Here is a 25,287-nt window from a genome sequence, read left to right as displayed (position 1 = left end):
CAATTGCCAGATTTTAGGCCCAGTGGCGATGAGGGCAACACACTTTGCAGGAAGGACAGAACCCTGGGCATCAGGAGGGCACAGGAGAGGAAAGAAGGGCAGGAAGGCAATGAAGGCCAAACCTTTAAGACATGATTGACCTCTGAAGATGGAGCTACCTGGAGATGACCAAGAACTAGTGCTGTGAGAGACTGCGACTCTCCAGGCAGATGATCCTAATCACCTGTGCCCTCAGCGCCGAAAACCTCCATCACTGGATTCCCCCACATGCAGGGCATCATCGATTGCGGCCATGTGACCATCAAGGCATCCCATGACCAGCCAGTGAGATCCATCAACAGGAAGGGCTTCCATTCCCTCAACGTCCAACTGAGCTGTGACCACAACGTGAGTTTCCTCCATGTGTGCGCTCACTTTCCTGGCAGCTGCCATGACTCCTCCATCCTCCAGCAGTCCAGGCTGCCTCGGGTCTTCACTCCAACCTCCAAAGTGCGTGGCTGGATCCGAGAAGACAAGGGAAATCCCTTGAAGAGATGGCTACTGACTCCTCTACAGGAGCCCCAGACAGAGGCACTGAGGCGATACAACCAATGCCACCTGCTCAGTCGGACAACTATTGAGCAGGCCATCGGCTCACCCCTGTGAAAATCTGAACTGTAATCAGTTTCCCACTGGAGGTGGGTTTCTGACCCCAAAATAGGCCCAGCTACTGTTTCCCATTCTGTGTCAAAAATTCAAACCCTAGGTCTTTCAAACTAAACTCAGATGGACCAATTTGTATTTTGTCCCATTCCATAGATCTTTCCATAAATGTTTAGAATTATTTTATAGCCCATTATTAAGCTTATATTCTTTTTTAAAGTAAGTAATGCTAGACAGTGCAATTTCCTGTCACAGCAATAGCATTTATTTTACTTACCATGGATACTAATTGTAACTAATTATTGAGAGACAATTTGACAGAGGTGTTCAAAATCATGAGGGGTCTAGAGAGAGTAAACAGAGAGAAACAGTTTGCTTTGGCAGATGGGTCGGCAACCAATAGACAGAGATTTAAGGTGTTTGCCAAAAGAACCAACAGCGAGATGGGGAAAATCTTTTTTATGCAGCGAGTGGTTCGGATCTGGAATGCACTGCCTGAGAGTGTGGTGGAGGCAGATTCAATCGTTTCAAAAGGGAATTGGATAAGCATCTGAAGAGAAGAAAGTTGCAGGGCGATGGGGAAAGGGTGGGGGAGTGGGACTAGCTAAGTTGCTCTTGCAAATAGCCAGCGTGGACATGATGGGCTGAATGGCCTCCTGCGCTGTAACTTTTCTATGATTCTAAACATGCGAAGATTGTTTCCCCATAATCTGATGGATTTTTAAAACCCCTTAACCTAGCTACTTACCTTTTTTGTATGAATATGGTGAAACATTAAAATTGTAAGTTTTACACTATGAAGGAAGCCCAATGAACTGTTAAATAACATTAATTGAGCATGACAGTTCACAAGACTGCTTGGGAACTAGCAAGTAATCTATCGCTCCACTGCACTTCACAATACTTTCTTGTACTTACATAGAAATGTATATAACATAAAACTTTTTTTTTTATGTTACAAATTGTGGTCCTTTTCTCAAATAAGTAACTTTTCATTCAGAGCTCATGCAGTTGGGTCATTGAGCAATAGTTTCTGTAACCTGTGGCCATTTACAATAGAGAGATGCGTTTGAAACATCAACGGTCCAAAACTGAACAGTTATAGTCCAGACAAGTTAGCCTCAATTATCATTATATCAGTCTAATAGCTGTAATCAAATATACTGGTGACTCCCCAATTGTCTGTGCTTTTGATGTACCTTATCAAAACTCCCAATCACCTGAATGTACTTAATTAATTTACCAAACTCGGTGTTCCGTTCTTGATTGACAATACTGTTTTAAATATAAAACACATCAGTGTATACACGAGATAGTTTTTTGGTCTCTTTGTAAGTGACCTTGTAGGAAAATACATTGAATACATATTTGGATAAACCTTTTCTTATAATGGCTGCGGGCTTGAAAATATGATTTTGCAAATTGGGCTTTCAGCTTTTTGCCTCACTGCATCAGGTACTAAGAAAATAATGTGTGGGTGGCAACAAATTGGATCGCAATTTCAACAAATTGAAAGCTATTTAAACCACAGACACCAGGCACCGTTATCTTCGGGAACAGGTTAAGAATGACTTGAATGCTGCATACTGCAGAACAAAATTTTTCCCCTATGCTGGTTTTACAACCTAACTTTAAATAGCGCCTAAGCTGTCGCCCTGCTGCCTTCGAGCCAATCGATGGAGGCAGTGCCCAGGCTTTGCATTGGGTTCTGTTAGTAAGGGGCAGAGAGACTGTTGTGAAAATGTGGAAGGGACGGAAAACGCCGTTCGTTGCTTCACCGAGACTTGCCCTCACTTCCTCACCCTACTCCAGCAACCTGACGACCCGGCGGGGGGCATGAAAAAGAGGGGTGAGGGCAGAGACTGAGAGAAACACACAGGACACAGAGCACTGAAAGAAGAGGGCAGTGGCATATTGACAGCAAGTAAAATTCAAAAAAAAAAATCACCCAGAGGGAGAAAGCACTGAAAAGGGGTGAAAAATAATAGAAAGAGTGACACATAGACGCAACATTTAAAGTAACACACAGGGGAAAACAAACAAATACACTGGCAGCAAAAGGAATATACCCTATAAAATCAAACCTTCAACGTGACAGTGATCCATGCAGACTCAATGAGAAAGCTAGAAAATAAAAACAGACCCAAAGAGAAAAAAATGTGAGAAAAGAGAGAGAGAAGCACTGAAAAAAAAAACCCAGCCCCTGCTGTCTGAAAGCAAGCTTTGGAAAGAGGGTCAGAGAAGGGGGCAGGCCTCCCAATGTACCGCCCAGCCTCTTGGAACCGAGTCAAAATCACAGCCAAGTACAGAATTCCAGCAGAAAGAGGAAAAGAAAAGGATCGTGAAGGGAAAAAAAAAAGACTTGGCAAGGGCAAACTGCCTGACTTTGACTTTGCCGCTGTTTTTTTTAGTCGAGGTATCGCTTCCGGTTTGCAAAGGCCACTTGAAGAGAAAAAGGGGGAAAAAGCCTTTTTAGCAGTTTTGCAGAAGCTCAGTTTGAACTTGAGGAGATATGTGAAGCTTTAAACCGTTGTAGGCAAACTGCAAATTCAGTATATTTATTGCAACATTGTGCAATGGTATGTGTTCCAAAAATACTATCTTTGCATTTTCCGTGTTATTCTTTGCTCAGGTTATGTCTTGGCTGCAGAGCCCCAGCCCTCTTTCCGAAATGCTGGTTTCACTTTGTATTTATTTGATTATTTTTGGCGATACTATTGGATTGTTTATGTCTGCAATCGCCAGCTTTCTCCATGTAGGTCACGCCGCTATCAGATTTGTTTTAAATGCCAGCAATGAATCAGTCGTGGTTGGTGCTTGCGTCCAAAAAGCGCTGAGCTTGGCAGATTTCCCCACTTTCAGATGTTTTTTCTCTCCCTTCCTCTGATTTGGCCCGACAGCTCGAGAAGAATTTGAGATTGATGGTAACGTTATGTTGGCTGAAAGCAGAGACTGCAGTCCGCCCTTTTTATTACTTTCTCCTATCACGTTTTATTTTCATTTTGAATTCCTATTCTCGTCCTTTTCTCTCTCCCCCCCACCCCCCCCCCAACCTATTGGTCTTCCGTGTCTCTGTGTTTCTGCTCACCACCAGGTCTCTTGCATGCTGCGGCGGTCTAAAGAGAGACCTTATTATTAGACTGATTGGTTGGCGATGGGGGAGGGAAGAGCTGGGTGTTTGACACCACATGTGGCGTGATCGGAATGTTCAGGGCTGCCAGCAAGGCCAACTTCTCCCTGCTACCATTGAACTTGAGAGGAGCAGAGAAACTCAGTAACTTCTGAATGTGCACCGCACCAAGCAGCAAAGGAAGGCGCTAAAGAGAAGGGAAAAGGGGAGGGTGAAGTCCGCTCTTAAATGTGTTCTGGATGCATCCACAAACATTAATAGCACTCACTCAAAGTGCACATTTGCAACTTGGTGAGCACTCTCCTAACTAATTAAAGTGGAAGGAAGAGGTAATCCTAAAGGGAAGAGAAAATAAAAGTGCTGGGTGAAAGCGCTTTAAAGCCGCAATACGTGTCTTTAGTGTTGCACTGTACAGTGTTTATTTAACACGACTTGCGCTTGGGACGTACATTACAAGTTTTGCCCACGTAAGATTGCGCAGTGAGACAGTATCCTAACCCCCCTAAAACTAGAGGGAGAACATATACAAACTGTCTTGAGCTGTTGGGAGTTTTTTTCTGTCGATTTCCCTCCTTCCCAACTGCTAAATTAAAATCGTAAAAAGCCGTAACGGCGCACAATAAACAAAACCTGCCGAGGGTTCAGTGAACTGTGGCTTTACAAAAAGAACACATTAGGTATAAATATTAACACTGACATTGGCACGGGTTTCAGCCTTTGCTAACCTGCCCTGGATAAAGCAGTTACACCAACAATTTGAACAGGTGCACTTTTGTGAAAAAATTAAATTGCTAGATGTCTTTTCTTTGTTAATAATTAAACCTCTTTTCGGTAAAAGTGCACCGATTTACTGAAATATTAGCTTTTCAATGACACTTCCACTGTAGATGCAGTAACTGGATTGAGAAAAAGTTGGAAGAATAATCGAAGGAGTGAAAGTAGCGCCAGTAAAGAAGTAAGCAACCTTCAAAGTTAATGTACTGGTTTAATTTGAATTCACCGTGAAGTACAGTAAAAAAAAAAGTTACAGTCATTAAAAAGGGCGCCAAATGCAAGAAGATCAATTTCAAGGTATCTACGCCCCCGTAAGTAACACTTTGTACTTTGCAAGATTTAAACAATTTTAACAATGGGGTTCTCTCCCGCATATAACTTCCAACTGCAAAGAAGCGATTGTTTTCAAAGAAATTGAAGTTTCAGAAATAATCCCCGGTCAACATTTAATTTCTTTCTTTCTAGTTTGAAACTTTTAACTCCGGGGATGTTGCTTCACGTATTATAAAACAAGGGAAGAACCGGACTAATAACGGGTGATATGAACCCGGATATCCAGATACATTCAAACAAGGCGGAAAGTAATATAGAGAAAACATAATATAAACTATCCTGTTGAGCAGACACGGTGGGGAAATGGCCATATATAACTCTCAAAATACATTCCACAAAGACGGAAGCTGCGCGATTCCCACTCTTGCAACATTACACTTTCTGGTAAATTATTGGAATAATTCTGACTTCGCCACCTTGTTTACTGTGTGGCCGCAAATATGTAATTGTGTAAATGCAGATTTCAAATTACATTCCGGTGGGGGCAAAACAAAAGGTTATTTGTACATATTCAGTAGAGCCAAAACATTAATCTAGGCGAACATACTGTTAAAGGCGACACAGAAACCACTGATGGTTTGTTCTTTGGGATTGATTCTCCTCAGTCAACTCTCATTATCCCCAAGCATGTTGGTATCTTATAGTGTGGGGCACAATAAGGATTCCCAGTACAAATATTAACCGAAATAATACATATTTAAAATATAAAACAAATAGCTATCTTAGATTGCGCGCAAGGTTTGAGCGGTGCCCAAAGTTTGCAACCTGCGAAGCTTTGTGTGCTTGGATGTTAGCTAACAAGGGGTATTGCGTTGAAGCTGGCCGCCGATTTTGGCCAATTTAACAGGGCTTTTCGGTAAAACCTTAGTGAAATGGTGCGCGCTTCTGCTGCAAGTTGCACTTTGGCTAGTCCCTGTTTGAAGGTGCCTGCGCTTTCGCGATCTGGGAATTTTCCATTTTGTTGTTTACTGCAGGGGTTGGAGCAAAGTCTTGTGCTCGTAAAATGACACAGTGTCTGGGCAGCTTTTTGCAAAATGGGAGATTTCTTTTTTCTTCTGTAAGCATTCTGTCTTTTCAAAAGGGAAGACTGGGGCTGGTGGCTAGGAATGCGTGTGGGTGCTGTCTGAGAGGAGGAGGAGGCGACACAGGAGGTTGAGTCTGTGCAATAAATAAAGAAGTCGGGCAAATCGGTGAGGCCGGCAGAGCGGTCCTGAGGGGGGCAGCTGAGGCGAGCTCAGCACTTGTACCTGGCCCAGCCCAGCCCACATCCAGCCCAGTGCCAGTCCTGGGACACAGTCTCTGCTCAGCCAGCTCCCTTTCACTGCGCTGTCTGGCAAGTTTCGCCTTGTATTTGTGCCCGAGCTGTCTGATCTTGGATTGGATGTAGAGCACTGGCAGCCTTCTCCGCTGCACCATTCGACTGACTGCAAACACATTCAGGATATCCCACTGGAAAATTCACAAATCTTAACTCCAGATTTTTTTTTTTGGGAAACTTGCCATCGGATCTTTAGGCGCGAATACCGGCAGACTTTGCGACTCTCCACATCAGAGACTTTTTTTTATTCGACAAGTATATGAATGGATAACACGTTACTCAGAGCCTCCTCTCCCTAAGATCTGCTGCAGTTACTCCTGGCTTTGACTTGTCTTTTTTTGGCACCGCGATGATGTATTCTCCGATTTGTCTCACGCAGGTAGTTGTATTTTTTAATAACACATATTGACTTTTTTTGGGGAGTGGGGGGTGGGGGGTGGGGGAGTGGCAGGAAGGTTACTTGAAATTCTCTTGCAGTCGGACATCGCGGCGAGCTGCTGCCTGAAAGAGCACAGGAACATATTTCCGTGCAGAGAGCGGCCCATTCAGTGCAAAAGCAAGTTGTCAGCCAAGTGACTATTACTGCAATTTCGGGACAAAACTGGCAGCGAATGGATGGATGCAAAAGTGCCACTTGCCAGACTGGCCAGACTAAGTAGAAAGCAGTGGGTGCAGCGGGGCTGTGTAATGGACCCCGCGTCTGCAGGACTTGTGCTCATTTACTTGGGAAATAACCTGCATTTTAGTCTCTTTATAACCGACACATTTCCCTCCCTTTAAAAGCCTTTAAAAAAATAAGACTCCATCCGTGATTTGATGCTTTTGATTTGATCCTCACCCTCTCTGAAGTTTTGACATCGCAGATGAAACATTTACTAACAGAATAAACACAGTTGTCGGTTGCAAACATTACCAACAATGTCACTAAATATCACTGAAGATTAACCTGACCTCACCAAGGGATTTATTGTTCCATTTATGTGTATTTTTTTGAAGTTTCTACTTAGTATTTGACGACAATTTCCGTACAGGTCATTATATATTTAACGGTCCATAAAGACATGCATATATGGCAATTGAACAAAGACCTTATCACAATTAATTTCTATGCATTTCAATACTTTTGTCAGTCAAGCAGGACAACACTTACTGACAGGCAGCTTGCAAGTTCATTAGTTTTAAATCAGTAATTAATGTATCTTGTATTTTACAGGGACTTTGTATTACGTAATCACTGTTTTGAAGTTCGACATCTGTTTATTTTTCACAATTTTATTGATGTTCAGCTATTTCGATTGAGAAGTTCTACTTGTAGAATGACTCACCAATGACAATTGTAAAACAATTAAACTTCTGAGGGGGTTGAAATACCGAGCAGTATTTGTCAGGGTGTTAAAACATTTATTTTTATTCCTGTGGAAGAAGCAATGTTTAGATTTGAGGAGTAAATGCTGGATCATCCAACATTGGAAGGATGTTTTTGAGGGGGGAAACACTGCAGTAGATTGTAGAAGTGATACTATATGCAATAATCAGTTAAAGAGAACATTTTGAAAGAGTGGGGCATGTGTGTATGTATAAAATACACTCACATAGTTTAATATAACAACAAAAATTAAGAAAGTTGCACCTGAGATTCTCAATAGGATGCATTTAGAATATTTTACTCATTTAATTGTTTCCCTAATTAACCACAATTTAAAAATATATTTACCTCCTTAAAGTTTTTACGTCCGTGCAGACAAGTAGTTTGATAGGTGAGGTACAAACAAAAAAGTCTGCAATGTTAATGTCTGCTTGTGTCCACACTCTAATAGTATAATTGTAATTATATTCAATTGTTTGAGTAGTTGCGATAAATATTAATGTGCTCACAACAAAATACCTTTTGATTGACAATTGTAAAGGCTGTTTCTTCTCAGTAAAATGAATTTATTTTTGCTTTCAAGATAGTGGTAGGTAAGAACGATAAGCATTCCTTTTATAAATGTATGTTTAATAAACAGACAAAAAATCTAGTAGTAATTATTCCAATCTCAAATTTATACATTTGGCTGCTTTAAATAACATTGCTTCATTACATTTTGTCAATTATATTTACTGAGATTTTTTATGTATTGGTAAAAAAAAGCAACAAAATAAACGGTAAACCAAAACAATGTGGCCAAATTATTCTGCTATGAATTTACTTACTGAGCTCCATTTTCATTCTATGTTTACAAATTAAAAATATTTCGAATGGACTTTACAGTCTTGGTAAAGCTCCAAATTCCTAAAACTGCTAAAAGAAAGGAAAGTATTGCTAGCTTTTTTTTTTAACAAAGTGCTAACTCAAATATGTACATTTGATTTGAGTCATTGATCAGAAAACTGAAAAGTCTACATTTTTAGCTGAAAACAAATGGAAGAGGTGTATTAAGTCTACGAATTGAGCATGAAGATGAAAAAATGATGTGGTTTTCGTAATTGAGAACAGTCATACACTTGTTTTGCTAACACTTTTGTGTTTCCTTCTTTCTGTTTTGTTTGGCATGCTGAAAAGATTAGCTGAGATAGGTTTGTTTTCTGTAAAATGCCACAACACAAAAATGCAGTTTGAAATATTTCAGGGGCAAAATGTGCCAGATATCTTTTGACATAACAATCATTGAAATAAACAGACAAATGTAGTTGAAGGATTTAAGAATTCTAATGGTCACTTTTGCAATAGATTAAGACAACAAACGCTTTGTTCGTTTCTATTTATGAGGCCGATTGTTTGCAGTACAAGGCAAGTTGCACTTTGAAATTTCAGAGTGTGTTTTTGTAGATTATCGCTGCAGTATTCACTAACATTGCTTTTTAAACGTTTATGTAGTAATGTAGTCCTTTGTTGTATTTCAGTATTCCATGAATTTCAATCAACGGATAAGCAATTGATGATCTGAAGTAAAATACCTACATATATATTTAGTCTTTCTGTAGTTTTAAAAAAAATACCACATGCACAATACCACATTTTCACAAAATAGGTGACATTTTGGATAAAAAATGGAGGGAATAATGACTAATTTGTGTTGTGTAAAGGTATGTAACATCAATAATTATATGGTTGTTTATTTGTGTTAGGTGTGGAGGAGGTATGGCAGCTTGGAAGATCTTTATGACAGTTAAAAGTTAAATATTGAAACTCCTTTAAAGCCTGGAAACTTTAAAGTTATACATCAATGCTCTTGCATATAACTGGAGTGTGCTTTTCCTCAGTAACTGGTGAATTGTCCAGCTATGTGCACAGAACAAGCTACAGTTCAGCTTCAGCGGGTCGGAAGACCTTGAACATTCCACTTATTGACCAGAAGGAACACTTAGTTGTTCTTTTTTAATTAGCACAAGCTGAAACAAAAATTACAAAATTTTAGCTTAGACGTATTTTAACTTGTATTAAGAAGCACAAATGCGTTTGAATTTTTTTTTATACAAGCCATCATTTTGCCAAAGGTAAAAATATTTGCGCTTGGACTCAGTTTTTTATTCTGGGTGTCTTAAACTATAAATAAAATTTTAGAGGAAAATTGAAAGAAGTCTAGGTGGGAAAGCAGAAATGCTTACCTTTTAAAATAAAATAAATGATGAGAAAGAAAATTCTGCATGTTTAAATATTTCATTTTGGTGTTGGCAATGGTAGCAGGCAGGGACTGCTCATGTGCCTTAAAAAATTTTGTAAAACCTGCAATGTGTGGGTTTAGTTTAAAATGATCAATTTATAGTGTAAATACATTTCTGTACAGCATTGGTTGTCTATGGCAAACCACCAAATAAAATAACACAGGTTCAGTTACATTGACTTGACTTTGGCTGTCTGGAGGCAAATGCTACCGGCACGGGAAGAAAACTGTAAGATTGTCTTGGCTCAGAAAGGAAAGCTGTGCCATTTCAAAGTTTGCCATCTTAGATGAAAAAAAAATGTTTGCTTACTTTTCTTTTGGAACCAATAATTTTAATCCAATGGCTCATGAATTATTTCAAAGCTTAGTTTTAAATTTGTTTGAGACACTCGGCATGCAGAAAAAACGGTATTTTTCGGGGAGAATGCAAATGTATAATCTTGTATTTCTTAATTTTTCTAAGGGTCGGAGAGAGGGGCCAAAAGAAGTTGTAATGTTGCACTAATTTAACCGCGGTGCAGTACATTTTTTTCCACACTGAGGATGGGCCAATATGGCACCTCTTATACATTAGAAATGTATAGTATTGTTATTACTGAGAAATCTTGTAACATTCATTAAACTAAATTCCAGTTAATAAATTGACAGTATCTGTAAAGTCAGTAAATCAGAATTATTTTTTTGTAAAGGTTTTGTAATTTTAAAAAATAAATGTCACCATCTGTTAATAAAGAACCCACTTAATCCATTAGAAAAGCGAGGAAAAATGTTCATGTACTACTGTACATGGCATAAGAGACGTTTGGTGGACGAGTGGCTTCTAAACCACTTTATACGGAGAACTGTGTGCAAAGGTTAAGTGAAGTGGTTCTAAATTTATTTCTGCAAGTACTAAACCAACAAGATAAACTGCATCTAGAATTACTGAAGTTGAGAAAGAAGCTCTGGTGGTGGGGGGGGGGGGGGGGGGGGGGGGGGGGGGGGGGGGGGGTGGGGTGCGATTGGAGTGCATGAGAGGAAGACAGTAAGTACAATATCTCTCCCTTTTGTACCGCAAAAGATTTTTGAAACATTGTTTTAAAGCTTGTGACTCACAGAGACATGGGCAGATTGCTGTTGGTTGCTCCGTTTCTCTGCAGTTGGTAAGCTTTGTCTTAAGAAAGTTCCAAGACAGGCTAAGATAGATTTTTCACTGCTGTTGTAAATGCATTAAATATTAGAAAAAAAAGATTTTACTCTTATTTTTATGCACCTGGTTTTAAACCTGAAGTTTTCCTGTAAATGGATAGTTCAGAAAGCAAACAATGGGAGTAAAGGCGAAGGCTGAAGCATTTTATACAGGGCTGTGGTTACCCAGAACAGAGGTGCTATTCATGCAAAAAGAAGTTTGTGGCTTAACTCTTTATCGTCTTATTATTTTATGTAAAACCACCAAGGCCGCAATAAATTTTATTTTGATTTTAGTTTGCTGCTTTTAAGAAATATGACATACAGCAATCAAATTATCAAATTTTGCATGTGCATTGTGTTTATGCAGCCAACTAGTTTACAGGGTCATACTTAAAAAAAAACAAAAGAAGTTGGAATAACGTGGCATAAAATGTTGTTGGAATATGACCAGGAATTTCTGTTGTTGTTGAAACTTAATTATCTGTTGAGTCAATGGAAGTGTTAACCTGCACCAATGAACATGGTGGTTTACAGTCAAGAATGTTACAACATAATGTCAGGCTCTCATTTGTTAAAATGTAAGTAATCAAATGAAATAAATAATTTCAATTTGATGACAAATGCATCACACTTTCAGAAGAAAATGATTCATTAGAGGTGCCAACTAATAATGCAAAGTGTTGTTTAAAATAAAATTTTAAGCAAACTTGTATTGGCACCCCAGTCACAGTGTGCAAATGCACAAAAGAATGTCCATTGCGTGCCAAGTTGCCATTTTGCATTGCCCAACATCAGCTATATTTTAGAATATTTACTGCATGCGATTGGTACAGCAAATTAGCTGGCATTGTGGGGTTTCATTGTCCAACCAGAAATGGCATTTTCATTGAGCATATTTGTTCTGTTCTAAAAACTGCAAGGTGTAAAACTGAAAGCAGAAATTGTCTGAAGTATCGACACTTCTGATCGAGATTTTCACGTCACCTCTCTTTTCCTCTGCATAACTGGCATTTTCAACAAGAGAACTCCCTTTACTTCAGCACCTCCCCAACCCCCACACGACTAGGTAAATGTTTCTGTAGTTACCGACTAGAATGAAACTACAGTACAGGAATGCCAGAAGATTTGATGAGAATTAGGCTCAATCTAATGGCACATGCTCTGTTGCCTCCAGTACTGTCTTGCTGAGAGTATGCTCAAAAGCGGGATCTGTAGCTGTACTGAAGGCTCTGCCTGGCTTAGGATTTAGCGCTCTTATCTCCACAGTGTGAGGAGATAAAAAGATTGCTGCATTCGCGTTGTGCTCCACCATAGTCCAGCTGACACGATTAAACGTTTTTTGGTTATTTGCTTTAAAATGGTATTTATTGTTTTGCTCAGATATCAAAATACAGCTCTGTATTTCCAGCTACGTAAATGTTACTGGTTTTTAAATACAGAAAATATAATTCCCTTTTTGCAAAATCATGAAGAACCAAAGTAGAATGTGTCATCTTATTTAGATGTTTGATTTTTTAATTCTTTCTTGTTGTAATTGTGACCAAAGTAAAATTGTTACAATTGCTGACTTCTTTCTATTATTCTTCCTTCTGCCTTTTGTATTAAAGGATGAATTCCATCCATTTATTGAAGCACTTCTTCCACATGTCCGTGCAATTGCATACACCTGGTTCAATTTACAAGCCCGAAAACGCAAATACTTCAAGAAGCACGAGAAACGAATGTCCAAGGATGAGGAAAGAGCAGTCAAAGATGAGCTGCTGAGTGAGAAGCCAGAAATCAAGCAGAAGTGGGCATCAAGGTTACTTGCAAAACTCCGCAAGGACATCCGGCAGGAGTACCGGGAGGATTTTGTGCTCACTGTTACAGGCAAGAAGCATTCTTGCTGTGTCCTGTCCAACCCTGATCAGAAAGGCAAGATGCGAAGAATCGACTGTCTGCGGCAAGCTGACAAGGTGTGGCGGCTGGATCTAGTAATGGTGATCCTGTTTAAAGGCATCCCATTGGAAAGTACTGATGGGGAACGGCTTGTCAAATCCTCACAGTGCTCCAATCCACTACTCTGTGTGCAGCCACATCACATAACTGTATCGGTGAAGGAGCTTGATCTGTTTTTGGCTTACTACGCTCAGGAACAAGGTAAGGGGGCATATTTATTGGGTGCGGCCTTTTATCACTTTAAAGGATCACAGACTGCTTTAACTCAGAAAAAGTATTCATGATTCTGTCGACCTGTTGAAATCTCATCACACTCTTACACAGCAAATCATTGCCAGAATTTGTACTGATCACTTCATGAGGCACGCCTTACTTTTGGGTGGAAAATGTAGAGATTGTTGATGGGAAAGTAGTCTTGTGAATGCAGAATGCTGAATTTATCTAATCCTGGATCATTTCAGAAATATTGGGTTGAATTTTACAGGCCCCGCGAGTCGCGGTGCAGGGGTTGGTAAAATTCTGCGGGGAGAGGCCCGCCTCGACCCGCGACGTTGAGAAGGGCCTGCCACATATTACCGGCGGCGGGGGAACCTCGGTGCGGCCCCGCCCGCCACCTGGCGGCCCTTCGTCTCCATATGCAGATTGTCAATAAACCTATGCAAAGTAACTTACCTGCCATCCCACGCCAATTTATGGCCTCCGTTCAGCCTTCGCGCACCTTCGGAACTCCGCATGGAGTTCCAAGGCGAGAACCTGGTGGGGAGGGGGGAGTAATAAAAATTTCAGGGTGGGAGGGGTGGAGGAGTGGGGAAATCAAATTTTCTTGAATGTGGAGATGGTGAGAAGGGGTTGAAGGGCAAAAGATTGAAGGTTGGGGGGGAAAGTTCGGGTCTTTGAAAAATCAATTGATGGTCATTTCGGGCAATGAAATGACCATTGTTGGGGGGGGGGCCGGGTCGTTGGGGAAGGGCCTCCATCACTTAATTTTATATTTAATAAAAATCAATTATGTCTTGCCTTTAAAAATTAAAATTAATTGTAAGGGCTTAAAGCCCTTTACAAATGACGCGGGCACCTGTGTGGTGGCGCTGGATGACGTTGCTGGGGACACGGCAGTTGCCCCCACACGTCATCAGGGGCCACGCTGCGCTCCCACTATTTAAATGAGCCCCCGCACGAAATATTGCGGGGGCTCCTCGGCAGCTGCTGAATGCGGGCCCCCCACTGAGTTTTAAGGGTGTCGCTGCAGAGCGCGGCGCCCGAATAAAATTCAGCCCATTAATTCTTTGAGAATAACTATAAAACTGAAAGGAGATAACTCCATCAATTTTCATTTGGGCAATCGATTGAAAGCTTATTTATGGACTGACGTTTGTAACTCTGAGCTTGCAGCCACTGGTACAATCTTGATTGCATCTTCAAAAGTAGATACCGAAAGGCCCTATACGTACATGGAATAAATATTACTTTTCAGCCAATAATCCTATAATGATTTTAGGGGTTGCTTAGAAGTTCTCTAAAGTTTTCTTTTTCAAGAGAACTTGGACTTGAAATATTTTAAGTGCCTTTTTTAATCATTTTTGTTCCTCTTGCCCCTTTTGGTTTCTCTGTAAAAAGGAAATTGTAGCTGAGAGGCCAGAGCTTTGCCAATGGCTGTCTTTAAAGTAAACCAGGGAGGTATGTGAGACTGGCTGAAGTTGACAAGTCCACTTGTTTCACATTGCCTCCTTTTGGATCTTCACCTGGGCTTCCTGGGCAATCAGAGGAAATCGCCATTTGGAAAGTAGTGGGTGTGAACATGCATCCTTCCACTTTGCAGTGCGTAGCCTGATTTTGAACCCATTTTTGAGGCACTGTCTTTGTGGCTGGGGTATGAGACCTGTTGAAGCAGTCACATGACTCTCAAGGCTGAATTCTGCTGGCCCTCCGACGTTGGTGGTTGTGGTGGGATGGCCCGGAAAATTCTTCCGGGAGAGGCCCGCCACGACCCCCGACGCCGGGAAGGCCAAGCCGCATTTTACTGGTGGCGGCGAGGCCTTGGTGTGGCCCTCTCATACTCAAATGTCGTAAAATTAAAAAATAATTACTTACCTGGTAGCCATGGCTGTCCAACGCCGATATTCCGGTTGCTGGCCGGAACTCCTGCGCCTTTGGAACTCCATTCGGAGTTCCGAGGCGTAACACTGGTGGGGAGGGGGGAGGAGTGAAATTCTCAGGGTGTGAGGGCAAGTGAAGCGGGGAAAACACTTTGTATTGGCTGTGGGGATGGTGGGAAGGGGTTGAAGGGCAAATGTTACCAGGTTGAGGGGCGGGGCGGTTGTGGGGTGGGGGGGGGGGAGTTCAGGTTGGGAATGAAGTTAATTTTGATGATATAGGCCCAAAGACAAACATTGGAGGGGGATGATGGTTGGGAAAGGGCCTCCAGCTTTCAATTAATTTTTTTAACACGATGCATCATAATATCATTTTAAAAATTCAAATTTCTTCTCAGGGCTTGAAGCCCTTTAAAAATGGTGCTGACACCTGCACGGTGGCACCGGATGCTGTTGCTGGGGATGGAGCAGCCGCCCCCTCTATGTCATCGGGGACGGCCACTCCACCCCTCCATTTAAATGAACCCCCGCGCAATATATTGTGGAGGCTCAGTGACGGCGCAACTGTGCGGGAAGACCGCCGAGATCAGAACATGCCGCCATGATTTGCGGCGTGCTCATAAAATTCAGCCCTCAGTGTTCAGGAAACAAAGGAAAGTCTGTCACTTTCTAATAAAACTAAGAGTCTCCTCACTGTTTGAAATTGTCACCTGCTGGCTTTTCTCTTAAAGTGCAGAGGAAACCACCTTTTTCCCATGTTTCACTAGGTTCCTTCACTGCTTGCCCACATGGACTTGTTTCCAGTTTTGATTCCCTGTAATTGAGAGGAGATGGGTAGTTAAAGGCTACAGTAAGCAATAGACATGGGTCAATTTTGAAATCCTGGAGATAAGGCTTTTTAATGAATGTCTACCTTTCAGATTACAGATTTGTAATCATGCAATTCAAGTGCTGTTTTTGGGAACAGAAGCTATTGCTTCACCAAGACACACCTTCTATCATTTTTAAGTTTCTGAGCATTCTTTTCTCCCCGGCATGAATCATATCTGTCCAATAAAACTAGGAGTTGACAAAATCCCGAAGGTCAGATTTATGGAGGCTCACTGAGTTTTATTAGAGAGTACAGAAAAGGGCAAAGGTCAGTCGGAGAAAAAAGTAAACTTCTTCAATTCTCCTCGTCTCTCCTCTCAAAAAAGAAAATGCCCAAGTTTATTATGTTGGTGAAATTGGAGTTGATCTTGGTGTTGGAAAGCCAATTCAGCAGTTCCATTTGAAATTTGTAAAGAATGTGCGGAATGAAATTTATGAGTGTGCCGCAAACCACAGTGGCATGCACTGATGTCGGCGGTCCTCAGGTGCGGATGCGCCGTCGCTGAGCTCCCGTGATATTTCGCAGGGGGGCTCATTTAAATGGAGGGGATGGAAGGCCCAATGACGTAGAGGAGGCGGCCGCACCTGCCGTGGCGAAGGCGTCCGGCACCACCACGCAGGTGCCGCCGCCATTTTTATCGGGCTTCAAGCCCTTCGTGTAAATTTAAATGTTTAAAGGTCACGCCGCACTTATATTTGAAATAAAATTTTATTCAATCTTTGCATCCCCTCTCCCACTCCTCCCCCTCGCCAATGATTTCATAATAAATAAAAATACATATACCTTGGGAAAACCAATTTTTCAAATAATGACCTTTAACCCCCCCCCCCCACCTTCAGAACATTTGACCCTCAACCCCTTCACACTACCCCCCACAACCAATTGGAATGGTCTTCCCCGTTCCCACACCCCTCCCGACCTGAAAATGTCACTCCTACCCCCTCCCCACCAGTGTCATGCCTCGAAACTCTGAATGGAGTTCCGAAGGCCGTAATATCGGCGTAGGACGGCCGCCAAGTTGATTTTCACGTTTATTCATTAATTTAAATATTTAAATGAAGGCCCCGCCGCCCGGCAACGGGGGGCTGCACCGAGGCCTCGCTGCCGCCAGTAAAATGCAAGTATTTCCCAGGCCCCCCCACCACACCCTCCACACTGGCATCCTCATAAAATTCAGCCCTGTGTGTGTGTAAATAGTTTCACAAACATTTTACATTTCCCTTCGTAAATCTGTCAGTTGTAACATTCTGCATCAGTGGACTTTTTTCTGGGAATATGAATCTGTAATATGAATAAGGCCTGGTTTGTTGAAAGGCAGTTGTGCCTTTTTCATACATTTCTTTCGCCATACAAACTCTCAAACTCTGTACCTACTTGTAGGTATGTTACTCTGCCAATGCTTTACCTCAATAATGGAAAATAAACATTTGAATCATATTTTCCCTGGGACTTTAGACTCCTTGCTTCCTAGTCGGCACATTAGATCCTGCAGTCAAACAGTCTAGTGGTTATTTTTATTTATTACATTTAGTGAGAATGAAATAGGATGTAAACTTTTATTTTTGAGTATATTTACAAATTCATACTGCATTACCTTAACTTAGAAAAATATAATAAAATGAACATTTTCAGTAAAATTTTATAATAATTGATTATGAAGTTTGTGTAGCTGAACCTGGATATTGGAGGAAAAGTGGGAATTGCATAACCAGCCAATAAAAATATGGGACGTTTGTCAATACTATGAATATAAACGTGATCAGAATGGTTTGAATGATTTATAAGTTCATCATCTGTCTGATTGCTACTGTTCTCATGATTACTTAAATCAGTGCAAACTGCCTCTAAAGCATCTACAGAATGTCTGAAGATACCAATTGTACAGTGTTACAGCACTGAAACTGGTCATTTGGCCCATTAGGTCTAAGTTAACTAACCTGGATTTAATAACCTGAAAGAGATGGTACACGTTTCACATTGTTTTTATCTGCCCTGTCATCATTGTCCTTTGGAAAATGTGCCTTTCGTTCTCATGCTGGTTGCTGCACTCAGCTGATATTGTATTAGTGGAATGAAATTGCCGACTTGCTGCAGAGGGAAGGGAGAAGGCTTGTTGCAGTTTCATTTTTTATAAAAGTATAAGTCATGCTCATATTCCCCTGAGTACGATTCGTTAGCACGTGGTAAAAAAATCCTAAAAATAGCATCTAGGGGAATAAATGCTGCAAAGGACACTTGTGCTCATATAGCAGTTTCAACGGTCTGTTTCTTGTCTGTGTCAAATGGGTTTTCAAAATATCTTTTTTGGCGTATCTGGGCTCCATCTAATGCTGCAGCCATGTCGGAGGAGCTGAGAAGTGTGAGGGATGGATAAAAAGCATTGTCCACATTAGTCAACTTAAACAGCAACCTTATGCTGGCACGATCAAACACCAGCTCTGATGAGACTAGGGGACAATGCCCACAGCATAGAATTTGTCTTTCTCTCCCCTTTTCCCTCTCTTCCAACCCAGCTCTTCTGCCTCACATACATGCAATCATTTCTGGAATGTTGGGTCCACAGTTTGCTGTTGCAGCCTTTTGCTGCAGTCACTACTTACATATTAATATGACATATGCTATTGGAAGTTATTTTGTTTAAAAATTACATAGGCAACATTAACCATCACAATGGTAGGATTTAATAAAAACATAAGCATTTTGAATTTTTTCATAAAATGGAAATGTATTTTATTTAAGGCATCTGGCAATGTACAGTGGATACATTTGTCACAAGTGATGTTCACTCAATGACTGGAATTCTGAACTTCCTGGAGTTTCACTAAGTCAAAAAAATCTTAAGCGAAAAATATTTCATTTTCAACTTACTTCACATGTCGTGGCATGACTTAATTCTTTAGAAACGTTTCTGTTTTCCCTCTACCCCATGTGTATGTGCACACAAAAAGGATTGCATATTAAAGCATTCCCTGTTGCTTGATTTTTTTTTCAATTGAGATCTATTGAAGCAAAAGTTCACTAACTGGGCAGAAAATAGAACACTTTTTGGTTTTAACAATTTCTTCTATAATGTCAGTAATTTATTTCATAGATACTGCTTGGCATAGAAGTGTTCTGGATTTTGCAAAAGTTTTCTCATGTAAGTAGCATGGTCTTGGTCGTACGACGGAAGGGAAACTGTCGAGAAAATGGCTCATTACTGGCATCATAGCCTAAAAGAAAGAAAAACAGAAAGCTGAAAGCCTTGTGTTGCAGACTGGTGTTTGCTTCGGATGGCACAGAAATCTTCATTTGTTTGTAATGACTTGAGATGCAGGACAACAACAAAAAAAACAACTTTTTGGGGGTTTAAAATTGTTGTATTCTGCAGAGCACGGAAACATTTTTCTGCTGTTTGTGTTTCCGTACCATTGATTTGCGAGCCACCATTTTGCTATTCTCATGCCAAGAGATTAAGGCACTTGCGCGGAGCCAATAATGGTTGCCAGTGGAACTGGGCTTGGCATCGAAAGCTGATTGTCTACATGTACGATGCCTGTGATTCGTTGGCTGGCATCTGCAATGCAGTGAAGAATACTGAAAAGTTTTTGACCGTTGCTGTTCCTAAGCTGCTGCCTTTGATTTTTTTGCCACAATTAGAGTGAAGTCAGGGAGTGAAGCTTTTTCAATTTTTTTTTCAAAAGCTTTAAAACTCTGTGCAGGTTTTGCAGCATCAGCATAATTGCCCAAAGTATTGTATAAATGCAGATCTCATGCCCACTTTAATATATTTTAATTTTCCTTACCAGTTTCAATCGCAACATTTAAAATTTCCAGCTTTATTTTATGGACTTAAGCAGCAATAATGAGTTCGATTTATTGAAAGAAACTTCTAGTCTTATCAACAGTATACACCTAATGACCAGCAGGTAGGACTAAAGTGACAATGATACCACTTGCTGGGTTTCTGTGCCACTTTTGTTTTTCTCTCGATACAGGGATCAACACATTTCATGAGGCATGGGAGCAGAGAGGAGATGTGTTAGGACGTTAGAATAATGTGTCTTTAGTTCCTCCTTTCTCCTTTTAAGTAAATTAAATCGCTCAAGTACTTTATGAGGCTAGAACATTGTTAAATGAAAAAAGTTATTTTTCTTTAAATCTTGCACTTCTGCAAGTACAATAGGTGATAGAAGTGAAGACTGCAGCAGAGCTTTCTAGTTAGTGTATAGGCTTAGAAAGCTCCAGGCAATGCCTTTGGCAAATATATTTACTGTTGAGGTTAGAGGTGGAGCACTCATATGAATAAAAATATATTGGTGGTCACTAGTCTGTGGTCAGTAATTCAAAGTGAATTCAAGTGAAATTTCAATCTGTAGCAATCTACATTTACCGACTTTCGTGTATGCCTCTGAAACCTGGGCAATAAGTACAGATCTGTGGAAGAAAATAGAGGCTTTGAAATCTGGATGCTATGACGTATACTTAAAATTCCTTCTACACACCGTAAAACAAATGAAGCGATAAAAAATGAACTCTAAAAAGTGACATCCAGAAAAGAAAATGTCAGTATTTCGGCCATTTGATCGGAGCTGAAAAGCTACAGAGATCTCTTCGAGAGGGCAAAGTGGAGGGCTGCAGAAAGAGGGGTCGACCTAGGCTTGGTGATGATGGATGTCACAGGGCAGTTGCAGACAGGCTACAGTGGATGTGAGAGGATGGCGCAAAATATACAAGCGTGACATACCATGACAGCAGATCTCCTGGTAGGAGTATCTACAAGCAGCAGCAGCTAAGTGTCTTCTTTTGGAACTGTTAACATCAGTCACTGAAAGTGTGAGTGACATTTCCCCTTTATTCCACATATCAGACCGATTTTTAGTTTTTCCCCAAATACGAGCATTTTACAAATTACTGAATGATGTGAATGGAATACAAGTGCAAATTCTCAAAATAGTGACTTACTCTATGGGCATTTGCTCTTCTAGTAGATACTTTCAATGGTAAGGTAGCATCAGTAAAAACTTAAATGCTGTTAAAACTCGGCAACTGTTCAGTTAAAAACAGAATGGCAATCTTTAATTTCATTGTGATCCCAGTTTTAGATTTTTTAAGGCAGTTGTTTAAATTCCTAGGTCATCCTTCCTCCCAAATGGTTTGCCTTACTCCCTCGTTCTCCAGCCAGCCAGGAGTGCAGGTTGGTCTAGACAACAGATTACACTAGAAGCACAAGAAGTGTTCTTCAGTTTTCATTGGGAAGACTCTGGGCAAGATTTTAATTCACTCAAAACTCAATCACTTGCACAGAGTTAAAATCAGGCCCCTTGTTGGAGTTGCAGCAGCCAGACGTCATACTGAGTGACTCAGTGCAGTAACCAACCTGCCCCCCCGCCCCATGCAGCAGTGTGGTGTTACAGGCAGTCTTGCAATGGAGACAGCCATGAGGGGATTCCTTGTTCTTTGCTAAAGAGTACAAAAATCCATCCTTGGTGATATGGTTTGATGGGTACTCCTTTAATAGGTGAGCAGTCAACATGTGCTGGGGAAATCAAACCTGCCAGCTGATATGGTGTAATAAGTAGAACAGCTGATTGCTGGTTGATTTTCTTTTTTCTTCTATTGATCGACTCACATAAGAACGTAAGGAACAGGATCCAGCGTAGGCCATTCGGCCCCTCGAGCCTGCTCTCCCATTCAATAAGATCAGCTTCAATGCCACTTTCCTGCCTGCTCCCCATAACCCTTGACTCCCTTGTAGATCAAAAATCTATTTATCTCAGCTTGAATATATTCAATGACCCAGCCTCCACTGCTCTCTGGAGTAGGGACTTCCAAAGATTAACAAACCTCTGAGAGAAAAAATTCCTCCTCATCTCCATCTTAAATAGACGACCCCTAAATCTAGATTCCTCATGACAGAAAACATCCCCTCAGCATCTGCCCTGTCAAACCCCCTCAGAATCTTACATGTATAATAAGGTAACCTTTTATTCTTCTAAGCCCCAATGAGTATAAGCTTAAACTGCTCAAACTTTCCTCATAAGCCAACCCCTTCATCGCAGGAATCAACCTAGCGAACTTTCTCTGACTGCCTCCAATGCAAGTATATCCCTCCTTAAACTATAACTAATGACTTGGATGAAGGGACTGAGTGTATTCTAACCAAATTTTCTGTTGCTTCACTGTTGCTGTGTCAAAATCTGAAACTCACTCCCTAACAACACTGTGGGTGTACATACACTGTGGCTCACCACCACCTTCTCAAGGTATTTAGGGATGGACAATAAATGTTGGTCATGCCACGGGTGCTCATATTCCAAGAATGAATTTTAAAAAGGAGACCAAAACTGTATGGAGTACTCTAGGTGCAGTCTCACCAACACCTTGTACAGTTGTAGCAAGAGTTCCCTGCTTTTACACTCCATCCCCCTTGCAATAAAGCCCAACATTCCATTTACCTTCCTAATTACTTGCTGTACCTGCATGCTGACTTTTTGGGTTTCATGAACGGGAACACCCAGATCCCTCTGTACTTCTGCATTCTGCAGTCCCTCTCCATTTAAATACCATTATGTCTTTCTGCACTTAATACCAAAGTGAATAACCTCATATTTTCCCACATTATACTCCATCTGCCAAATTTTGGCCTATTTATATCTCTTTGCAGGCTCTTTGAGTTGCATTTTTGTTGGGCTGAGGAGGCAACACTAAGTCGGGTGTGCCGGAAATATCCTGCTGCTGGCCGGTGTGCCGGTCTGTTGGCATGTTCCTGCTGCATCCGGTTGGGTGACGGCTATCCACCTGCCAGAGGCAGGTAGCCTGTTAGGCCAATTAAAGTGCCTATTGAGGGTCTTCCAATGCCGTCTGGAAGTTTCTATACAGCAGGCGGACACCCCACTGAGGCCAAAGACCGGCCAATAGATGGAGGCGGCCTCCTGGCGGCAGATTGGTGGGGGGGGGGGGGCGGGGGAGCAGCGAAGCCTCATTTAATTCCAATCCATGCCACCCCCCCTCCCCTCACCCCCCCCCCCAACCGCGCCGCCACAGCCACAGCCATGATTGCCAGAGGGCCGTAGTTGTGGCCGCTCTTTATTTTAAAAACTTTCTAAAGTCTTCAGAGGCCAGCTCCACCTTGAGGCAGCCTCTCATTCTCCCATCGACATCAGTAGCACCCCCCTCTCCTGCTGGGGCTGTCGGCTGCCCAGAGCCTCAGAGTTCTGAATGGCTCTCCTGCCTCTGGATCCCGCCCACCAGGTTTAATTGGATGGGGCTCCCGGATGCGGCCTCTGAATTGGCCACCTACTCAAAAATCTCCCTCGGGGTCCTGGCATCGGCATTTCTGGGTCCCGAGCTGCGTTTCATCTGGGACCTGTGAACGAAACTCTAGCCCATTGTATCCTCCTCTCAACTTGCTTTCCCATCTACCTTTGTATTGTCAGCGAACTTGGCTGCAATACACTCTGTCCCTTCATCCAAGTCAATAATATAGATTGTAAATAGTTGAGGTCCCAGCACCCCACTAGTTATAGTTTGCCACTTTGAAAATGATCAATTTATCCCAATCTCTGTTTCCTGTTAGTTAGCCAGTCCTCTATCCATACTAATATATTACCCCCAACACCATGAGCTCATACCTTTTGCAGTAACCTTTTATATGGCGCCTTATCGAATGCCTTTTGGAAATCCAAATACAGTACAACTACTGGGTCCCCTTTATCCACCCTGCACATTACTTCCTCAAAGAACTCTAATTTGTCAAATATGACTTCCCTTTCATAAACCCATGTTGACTCTGCTTTCTTGAATAGGGGTGTTATCGTGGGCCTCGGATTTGGAGCTTTACTGAAGCACACTGCTGCCGCCAGTTCCCTCACTGGTCCGTCCACTCTTGCTGCTGTTCCCAACTAGCCCTTTTAGTTTAATTTAGTTTAGAGATACAGCACTGAAACAGGCCCTTCGGCCCATCATCAACTGTGCCGACCATCAACCACCCATTTATACTAATCCTACACTAATCCCATATTCCCTACCACATCCCCACCTGTCCCTATATTTCCCTACCACCTACCTATACTAGGGGCAATTTATAATGGCCAATTTACCTACCAACTTGCAAGTCTTTTGGCTTGTGGAAGGAAACCGGAGCACCCGGAGAAAACCCACGCAGACACAGGGAGAAGTTGCAAACTCCACACAGGCAGTACCCAGAATTGAACCCGGGTCACTGGAGCTGTGAGGCTTCTCATTTAAGCTGGATTGGTAATAATTTCAAACAATGAAAACAAGTTAATGATTAAAGTGGTGTTGACATTAAACCAGAAATTGAAATTGAGCCATTGTTTTTCTTTAATGCAAGGCTTTTAATAGTTTTTTTGAACGAGAGCTAAGTTCTTCAGACATTTCCCAGCTAATTTTACTCTAGAACTTGATGAAGGCTGAAATTAAACTACAGGTTTAACATTAACCGTTGAACTGACCTATATATAAATTACGTTCAGCTGATCAGAGAAACATCAAGGAGTGGTTCAAAAAAGCGATTTGTTTATACATTTTTAGTATCTGTAACAGTACAGCAATTTCTTAGCAGCGTGCAGGCCTGTAGCCTGGTTGAAATGCATGCAGGTTATGTTGAAAACATCCTTGTTTCGATAGATTTGCAATTTAATAAAAGCATCATGATGTAGATGGCTGCAGTTTAAGCGATTATTTTTTTGTCTACATGACATTTTACCCAGTTAAAAAAGCTTTTATTATGGTGTGCTGTGTTCATCAATGTACTGTCATGCTCAAGGGGCATGACAGGAACAGCAGAGGAGCACGCAATATGGGTGCTGGTGGTAGAATGAGTGGGTTCATTACACTTGTAATGTGAATACAAAAATTGTTATTTCCACTGAATAGTTTGAACCCAGGAGGAGGTGTGCTCCTGCTACTTTGCCCAAGCTAACACTTTAAATGTGATTCTGCCGAGCAGATTACACCGGTGCACTCCCACCCACCTGCAGCTTGGACTCTATTTCCCACACAGTGCACGGTTCAGTGACTGACATGATAGGCTGACTATCACCTGCTGACCTCAAGGATGACAGGGGGAGTTGGGTCTCGCAGTGCATTTGTCGAATTATGTTTTCCTCATAATATCTTCTTTCCTCAAGCATTTGGGGCGGCACAGTGGCGCAGTGGTTAGCACTGCAGCCTCACAGCTCCAGGGACCTGGGTTCGATTCTGGGTACTGCCTGTGTGGAGTTTGCAAGTTCTCCCTGTGACCGCGTGGGTTTTCACTGGGTGCTCCTGTTTTCCCCCACGGCCAAAGACTTGCAGGTGATAGATAAATTGGCCATTGTAAATTGCTCCTAGTGTAGGTAGGTAGGTGGTAGGGAATATGGGATTACTGT

The 25,287-nt window shown here is 41.6% G+C and overlaps 1 protein-coding gene across 12 annotated transcripts in view; it reads left to right on the top strand.

Moving 5' to 3' along the window:
* Positions 1-2,967: 2,967 nt before the first annotated feature.
* The window catches only part of LOC137369473 (nuclear factor 1 B-type-like), a 335,107-nt gene continuing 312,787 nt past the window's right edge, over positions 2,968-25,287 (top strand). For 6 of the 12 annotated variants that reach the window (XM_068030749.1, XM_068030751.1, XM_068030745.1 and 3 more), the window contains exons 1-2: positions 4,734-4,857; positions 12,619-13,150. In XM_068030749.1, coding sequence (XP_067886850.1) covers positions 4,822-4,857; positions 12,619-13,150 — 568 coding nt within the window. In that variant the 5' untranslated portion in view covers positions 4,734-4,821. The other 6 variants (XM_068030750.1, XM_068030746.1, XM_068030744.1 and 3 more) reach the window with 4 other exon arrangements.

Source organism: Heterodontus francisci, chromosome 4 (genome assembly GCF_036365525.1).
Source record: "Heterodontus francisci isolate sHetFra1 chromosome 4, sHetFra1.hap1, whole genome shotgun sequence".
Lineage (NCBI taxonomy): Eukaryota > Metazoa > Chordata > Chondrichthyes > Heterodontiformes > Heterodontidae > Heterodontus > Heterodontus francisci.
Note: the sequence above shows the minus strand (reverse complement) of the source record. Positions and strands in the feature narration are given on the sequence as shown.